Here is an 8,361-nt window from a genome sequence, read left to right as displayed (position 1 = left end):
CTTGTTCCTCACTGTCTAGATGTTGTATCGAGCGGCACAGTTTCCGCGTTGGGTATCTCGTCGGGAAACGCACTCGGTGCGGATGCGCCTGAACGTAACACTCACTTCATTGGCGTGCCAGGCGTTGATACACCCTATCTGTTGATACACCCTATCTCGTTCAGAACGCAATTCCCGCCTTTGCTTGACATGAAAGTGATAAGGTCATACGAATCGCAGTGGCATGTGTATACAGAAGTTACACCGCAGAAATAGTTATACATTATTCCTCAAATTATCCGTCATATGCCGGCCAGCTCGCGACTTCAACAACGCGGGCCACGGCAGAATTGGCTCCAAAGCCACGATGGATACGATTACAAAGTTGTGCGCGGTCCGAACGTTAACGTAGCGCCACACACTTGCCCTGCATGGAATGTGGCAATTCTACGGACTGACAGAAGCACATTGACCGTGAAGGATCATTCGATTGGAGTGTTGGCATCGAGTTGAGAAAGTGTCGAATGCTTAGAAATTCGGACATGTGGAAGTGTCAAGAAGCATCTATTGGTAATATCACCCAACGGTATCCTCGATAGAACATGCCTTGTAGTCGTACCTGCGCGAACCAACTTTGGTGAATTACCATTTCACCAACCTTGTTTCGTACTTCAAGTATCCGGGATAAAATTTGACAAAAATTTCGAGTTAAGTAAATCAAGTCAGAAACGACAATTTCGGACCGAAGTAGTACTGTATCTTAAAAGTCCGGGCCAAATATCCGACCATATTGGACCATTAGCATAGCATATCCAAACTAGCACAAGATTGGCGTAATGTTGGGGTATTACACGCACATGCCGCCAGTCCCCATGATACAGTATCAAGGAACAAGTAATTCGTGTTAGTTCAATCGGGGTGCACTCATCGGCACACAAGGCATTATCTGCAAAGAACAAACAGGCAAACTCCGGAGTGCGTGTTTTATTCGGGGGTGCGTCATTCGCTCTATGCAAGAGTTGGTCACAGAATATATTATGTAGAAGAACGAGCACGATATGTAAAAGTCATAATCGAAATTCCAGGTGTCGAGCTTGTCATTTAGGGGCCCTTCCGAATAATTTCAAAATCAAACGGAGCTAATAAGAATCGTTTCCGTCGTACTGTACTTTGAAATCACCTTTTCAAAGTACGATGGCGAGTCATTTTCGGTCGTGTTTTTGTATTTGTGAATTTTACGTAGGTTTTACTTGATTTCAGTATGCGTAGTTTGATGTAACCAGAGATACCTGCACTTCACCACAATGCATTCGCGGCCTCATTCCGCCGCGCGATATGCTCTTCAGCCGCGTGATGTACTCTATGCCATCACATGGACGACGAGTGTGCTAGTCCCACGTTAGCTTAATGCGACCACCTACCTATGCGTACTCTGTGACTTCCGGGAACAGTCCGCGGGACAGCTTAGCTCGGACTACATATTAAGTATTGTAGTGCCGCTAGTCATTGTAGATGTCCTATTGCTTCGTAGTTTTTCGAGGCGAGGCCTTGAACCCAGTGCCTGCCGCCACCGCCTGAGGCATTTTCACTGGAACCTTGCATATTTGAAATTTGTTCGGAAAGAACGGTATTTTTGATTGGACAGATATATCCAATGGGTTTGCGCGAAAACGATGAAAACACGATGGACCAAAACACGACAAATTCTTCACTAGCCAATCACGTAGAAGCACAAATCGCCATAAAAACACGACCAAACGACAACCAAAGTACGACATTTCTACTTGGGAACGCACGTTGGGTTTAACGGTAAGGTACGACGGTCCGACCACATACATACCTCCAATAACTGATATTACCTTTGAAAAATGGATATCCAAAACTAGTGGGGACAAAAAGTGATGTCAGCGGTGGGATTTGAACCCACGAGTGCGAACACAGTAGAACTTGAGTCTACCCCCTTGGACCGCTCGGGCACACTGACTTTATACTTTCAGTCATCCCCAAGCCACCAAACGACTACGAAGTGAACATTCAAACTCGTTCCATTGCAGTCCACACATACGATCCTCGACGATTAATTGAGTTTGGATTATCATTTTTAAGACATTATTCCTCCACGATTCAACACACTGTTAACGTTATGTGTAAACATTGCCCGTACTCCCTTCCTTCTATACAAACAAAAAAACACAGCCTTATAGAATCACTGAATTATATTCTTTTCCAAAACCGCTTGACGACTATGCAATAAACATAGAAACTCGTCGATCTACAATCTACAGCTTTGAGTTTGCCTTTCATATTCTTGGAAAAATGTATTACGCGCTTATTACTCCAATTTCCGATCAATTTGAACGGTTGGGTAGACCTTTCTTCTCTCTACAAGTGCATAACTCCAGATCTTTGAAGTTTTTCATGCTCTACGTGGTATGGGTGAAAACTAAGTGGCCGATATTGGGGCAATAATTGGCCGTTTACGTTGTATAATAAATTCAACTCTAATAGAATGATATTGGGGCAATAATTGGCCGTTTATGTTATATAATAAATTCAACTCTAATAGCGTCGACCACCACGTCCACCGCGGCCTCCTCCGCCGCGGCCACCTCCTCCACGGCCTCCACCACGGCCTCCGTATCCACCACCCCCTCGTCCGCCATAGCCACCTCCACGTCCGCCACCGTAGCCACCGCCGCCGTTGCTTCGGGCAGGGATTTCTTGCATGGTGGGGAGGGCACGGGGGATCGAATACGGACACTTGAAATCGCCTTGGTCCTTCTTCATCAATTCCTCCAGCAGAGGCAGCCCAGCGAGCGGCAGTTCAAAGCATGCGCCCATCGAGTCCGCCGTGAGTTGCATGTTTTTGATAGCGCCGGCGAATTCTTCCGGAATGTCGCGGTTCACCGCGTTCCACACATAGCCTTTGGCGTAGATGGGGTTGGTGCTCTCAAACAACACAGTCACCATGTCCGGGGCACCCGTAAGCAACGACGCTTGCGGCGTCGGTCGGGTGTACCCGGTGATGCACGCAAGCGCCGCGGCCAGCGCCTGGACAGCGCCATGCTTCTCGACCAGGGCCTCCGCATGGGGGACAAACAGCGCGCTCATGTCTTTGTGCACGGCGTCGATCTCGGCGGACGCGGTCGCGCCGGACGTGGTGATCATGTCGTCCACGTTGGGCGCACTCTGCATAGTAAACTTGCGCTTGATGTGGCGTTCGATAAGGATCAAGTTGTCCTTTTGCTTGGGCGTGAACAACGTGATGCAAATGCCCTTCTTGCCGGCGCGCCCCGTGCGACCAGACCGATGGACGTACGTTTCGCAGTCGGCGCGGCCCGATTGTTTACGCGGCGGCTCCGAGTTGATGACCAGGTCCACGTCCATGTCCAACCCTCGGGCAGCCACGTCCGTGGCAATCAGTAACCGGATCTTGCCGTCGCGAAACGCTTGCATGGTGGTTTCCCGCTGGCCCTGGGCAATGTCCCCGTGCAGCACTTGCGCATCTTGCTTGATGTCGGGGTTCACGGCCAGTTCATTGCAGTCTTTTTTGGTTTCGGCAAAGATGATCGTGCGGCTCGTCTTGGTGGCATACATGGACATCAAGTTGGCGAGCAACGCGGCGCGTGTTTGCCAGTGGCACGGAATCGCAATGTGCTCGACGTCCGTGGACGCTTGCGCCTCGTTGTCCTTGACCATGTTGACGTATTCGCGGGTAGGACTCATGTATTGATTTGCGACGGTCTCCACCCATGATGGAATCGTCGCCGAAAACAGCAGCGTTTGGATGTGGTGGTCTTCGGCGGCTTTGGCGAATTGCATGGCTTCAAATACCTTTTGGATGTCTTCTCGGAAACCCATTTCCAGCATCGTGTCGGCTTCGTCCAAGATCAAGAACGAGCACTGGTGCAGCTTGAGCGTCCCGCGCTCCAAGTGATCGCAGATGCGCCCGGTTGTGCCCACGACGATGTCCACGCCCTTGCTAAAGTCGCTGTTCTGGCTCTGATACGACGCCCCGCCGTAGATGCACGTCGTGGACAAGGTTGGGCCAGTCAGTTCAAATTCCTGGGCCACTTGCTTGGCCAGTTCGCGCGTCGGCGCCATGCAGATCACTTTCGGCGGACGACCGCGGTTCTTGCGAAGGCCATCCTTCAGCAAGAGCTCGACCACAGGCAAGACAAACGCCAGCGTTTTACCCATGCCCGTGCGAGCCCGACCGATCAAGTCCTTCTTGTCGTAGATCGAGTCGAACGTCATGGCCTGGATAGGAAACAAGGTCGGGATGCCGCGCTTTTCGAGGTTGTCGATCGTCGCTGCGGAGATGCGAAAGTTGGACAGGGGCGGGTTGTCTTCGCCAATGGTGGACACGTTGTGCGTCTTGGGCTTCTTCACCACGGGTTCGTCCTTGACAGAAACGTCGTTGTCACTCTCGGCCGACGTCGTGGCAACTTGCGCGTCCTCGGCTGACACTTTGTCAGCCGCATCTTCGTCGCGGGTACGCTTTTTGGCCTTCTTCTCCTTCTTCTCCTTTTTCTCTTTCTTCTCTTTCTTCTCCTTCTTCACACGCGGCACTTGCGCGTGGGGTGCTGTGTCGTCGGTGATGGTGGTCATCGTGGATGAAATTGTGCTGTGACCGATTATTCCTGGATCAACCTTGCCAGGTTATGATTGGTGATGCCGCCAGACCCTGCCAAACCTTATACTCAGAAGAAGAGACCTCTGCTCCCTTTGCGACCTGTGATTGGGTCATTTCCACCAATCCGAGGCGAGAACCGACCCCCACACCACACGAACCAACCAAATCCACGGCGCCATTTTCCACGGATCCTTCCCCCATTGGAATATCCATTTTCAAGATGCAATCACTATAAAACAATCAATTTAAGACGCATATAACTCAATTTAAGACACATCGACTCAATCTACCATGTAAAACATTTGTGTTATAAGGCGTCCAAGTACACAGTGCCATTGTACTGGTATAGGTACTGTAGTAGTATCACTCAATTTAGGACCTATGTGCAAGGACCAACGATGTGTCTGAAAGATTGTAATCGTTATTCAGCGATGCTGCTTGTCGAGCGACATGAGCGACGCCACAAACGTCATGATCATCTTGGGCTTGACTTCGACAATGTCTTCGTACGTCAGGAACACGGCCGCGCCAATCTTTCGCGCGCACGAGATCGCATACTTGGCGTTGGCTTCCTTGTCCACGTGGCTAAGTGGCGAGCCTAAAGCGACCGCGTCCCAGTTCACCGCGCGCGGCTCGACGGCGTAGACCAAATCGAGCAGGAACACGCTGTCCGACAGCGCCTGGTCCCGGAACTGCACCATGGTCAGCCGTTTATGGCGGCCGCCAGCCAGCACCTTGGCGTTGGCCCAGTCGATAATGTCCTTGTCATGCACATCTTGGCCGAGCGACGACAGCAGCTTGATCGTGCTGTGGCGCATGAGCTGCCAGATCAGCGACAGCACGAGCTTCTTGTTGCCGTCCGCAATGTCGACCCCTCCAACGTTCACGAGCGAAAACTTGAGCTGTTTGCCCAGCACGACGCAGTAGTTGCAGTTTTCCACTCTTTTGAACTTGTTGGTCGGGGCTACGTTTGCCTTGGGCCAGCTCACGACGCCGGGCTCGGTCTTATCGAGCACGTGCAAAATCACGAGCCCGTCCTTCAAGTCCGAGTACAAATGGTTCACATATCTATACAGCAAAACAACATGGTGACCTACATAGCTCCATGCTTGACACGAGCCAAAGCAGACTCCGTACACATCGTGGATGGCCAACGAGTTGATCCACATGCGGAAGCACCGCTCCTCGCGGCTGTCGCCCACGTCGTCGTCCAGAATGTCGCGCAGCTCGGCCACGTCCACCCCGTCCAGCGCCGGACACGTGTTGAACAGCTGCGCGACAAACCCCAAGTTGAGCTTGGTGTTGCCCATGGTAATATCTGTGGGTTTCAGGAACGGGTCCACGCCGATCTTTTCGGCGTTCCGAATCACATGCGCCGCCCGCTCCACGGCACTCGGTTCCTTCGCCAAGTCGCATTTCGACCCGGCAATGTGATGCAGCAACACGCTGTACGCCGTCGCGTCGGCAATATCACGCCCAAAGTTGGCAATCTATAGTGATTCATAATATATATTTGTTTCGAAATTGGAGTGGGATGCTCAATCGAATTAGCACATTAACCAAAATGGCAGACGATCGATATACGACCAATAAAAACCCAGATCACGAATCAAGTACCCAATCAAATCCATTATTGGACCAAGTCAACATCGAATTAGTGTGTGTTTTAAATTAGTGTGAAACTGGACAATCTGTACATACAAATGTGAGTACAAACAGTCGATTGATAGATTTCGCGAATCAGCACAAAAGTAGTCCAAATGTTTTTCGGTAAAAGGACAATACAACATTCAAACAAATTTGGCCGAATCAGCACACAAATCCACATTTTTTTGGCAAAATCAGTGAATAAATTGAACAAGTTTCTGTATAAACGAGAGTCAAAACACCTTTTTGTCGTGATTGGCGGCGGCGAGGTGGTAGTTGACCCATCGAAGGAGGATCTGGTCGGGCGGGAGCTTCATGAAGTCCTCAAGCGACTCGCCGTCCAGCAGCAACCGCACCAATTCGGGGTGATTCTTCAAGTTAATCGTCGACGTAAGCTGGATCTTGATCAGCTGCCACACCAGCCCCAGCACCAGAATCGCCTTGCCTTCCAGCAAGTCGGACGGCCCAATGTTCACAATGGAGCACCCAATCGACTTGGCGGCGTTGATCACCAAGTTTAGGTTTTCCGTCTTTTCGTACAGGTTGAGCTTGGGTTTGATGTTCACGGCGCGGAAGTCAATCGTATCTGGTACCGCCTACGACGATCACACGATCATGTGATACAACAAATATATATAACTTGTATCAAATCGTTATTGTATATACATGTTGTAATAGGGTATCAACAAAGTGTTAGGATCATTCGAAAAAATCCATATATATATATATAGTAATATGTTTTCAAATATTGCATGTAGATTGAAATATTAGATAACATATGGTGGTGTTCATTCAAAACTGCCGGGGCAATGTATTCAACCAGTTGAGGCATTCGTAGAGGCACATCGATGTAGCCAACAACCCACACGGAAAACAATGGTATATGACACACAATAGTGTATAACTATAGATTTTTGATATATAATTCCATCTTACAAATGGATAAAGTGGACAACCAGTGAACAAAAACCATATCACATATTCTACATACATATACATAGTTTGTGGGCCGTACCTGGTTGATCAACTTGCACAAGAGGATGCCGTCTGTCACAGACGTAAATAGCGCATTCGACGATGTGTCCATGGGCAAGTACGGCAGCTGCGGGTCCCCCGACAAGCAGTGGTTGATGTGCTCGGCAAAAGCTGCCTTTTCTTCCTCGGAATACGAATGCACACCGCCCGTAGCGCTGTGGCTTTCGTTGATCGTCAAGTGTTTCTGGACGATGGTCGCGAGTTGAGATGGCACGCGCTGGACGGGCGGGTGCGCGGCGGGGCCGAGCGCCGGGGACTGCGCAGGCGACATCGACTTCTTCGTGGCACCAAATTTGGCCGCGTTCTCTGCGACCGACGACCTGCGAACCGGTTCGACTGGCACCGGGGCGGCGGTGACGGGAGCAGCGGGAGCCGCGATAGGAGTTGCGGCCCGAGCTGGCTTCTTCACGACGACCACCGGAGGCGTCGGCACGCTCGTGCCTTTGTTGAACGTGGCGGCGGCCGATGTGAACGCAGAGCTCGCCTTCGGTGCGAAGCTACTGGGCGACGCAACCGGCGACGACGCGGGCTTGTCAAACGTCGTGTTCCATCCCCCTAGCGCGGCCGCCGAGTCGTTGCAAAACGTTGGCCCTGTCGGGTAATGCACCGGTGCTGCGTTCGGGACAGGATGGCGGAGCTCATACAGCAACGTCAGAAATTCGGGAAACTCGATCGTGTTGCTATGGTCCGTGTCGACAGAGGCGATCAATTCGTTCAAGAGCTCGGGCGACGGTTGCTCCCCAACGGAGAGGAGCAGCCGCGAGAGTTCTGCAGCATCAATGGAGCCACTCGTGTCGGTGTCGAACTGCTTGAACAGCCTCTTGAGGTCTTGGATCTCCTTGGGCGTGAACTTCTGCAAGTACTCGGACGGGACCAAGTACGACATGGGCTGCTGCTGGTTGCGCTCGTTGATCCGTTATGTTGTTTCAACCCGTTTGGGTCCCCAAACACTACGCTCTTGTAGAATGTATGCGGTATACAACATACAAGAGGATATCGTATCCGGAAACATCTTTATCCGGTTCTGAAGTGTCCAACGTTTCACGTACACTCACTCTTTTATG

General features: G+C 50.9%; 2 protein-coding genes and 1 non-coding gene across 3 annotated transcripts; all 3 read right to left on the bottom strand.

Annotated features, from left to right (window-relative positions):
• Nucleotides 1-1,881: 1,881 nt before the first annotated feature.
• Nucleotides 1,882-1,963, bottom strand: H257_12311. Its single transcript has one exon. It is a non-coding gene; the product is annotated as a tRNA-Leu (tRNA).
• A 512-nt stretch (nt 1,964-2,475) lies between these two features.
• Nucleotides 2,476-4,807, bottom strand: H257_12310 (hypothetical protein). The gene has a single exon (XM_009839471.1). It carries the CDS (start codon nt 4,588-4,590, stop codon nt 2,539-2,541), a length of 2,052 nt encoding a protein of 683 aa, XP_009837773.1. The 5' UTR covers nt 4,591-4,807; the 3' UTR covers nt 2,476-2,538.
• Nucleotides 4,808-4,905: 98 nt separating this feature from the next.
• H257_12309 (hypothetical protein) lies at nt 4,906-8,235 on the bottom strand. Its single transcript, XM_009839470.1, has 4 exons — nt 7,278-8,235; nt 6,505-6,858; nt 5,753-6,105; nt 4,906-5,683 (listed from the first exon to the last, which is right to left on the bottom strand). Exons 1-4 carry the CDS (start codon nt 8,181-8,183, stop codon nt 5,041-5,043), a joined length of 2,256 nt encoding a protein of 751 aa, XP_009837772.1. The 5' UTR covers nt 8,184-8,235; the 3' UTR covers nt 4,906-5,040.
• Between the last annotated feature and the right edge of the window lie 126 nt (nt 8,236-8,361).

Source organism: Aphanomyces astaci, assembly GCF_000520075.1.
Source record: "Aphanomyces astaci strain APO3 unplaced genomic scaffold supercont1.39, whole genome shotgun sequence".
Classification (NCBI taxonomy): Eukaryota; Oomycota; class Saprolegniomycetes; order Saprolegniales; family Verrucalvaceae; genus Aphanomyces; species Aphanomyces astaci.
This window is presented reverse-complemented; position numbering and strand designations above follow the sequence as displayed.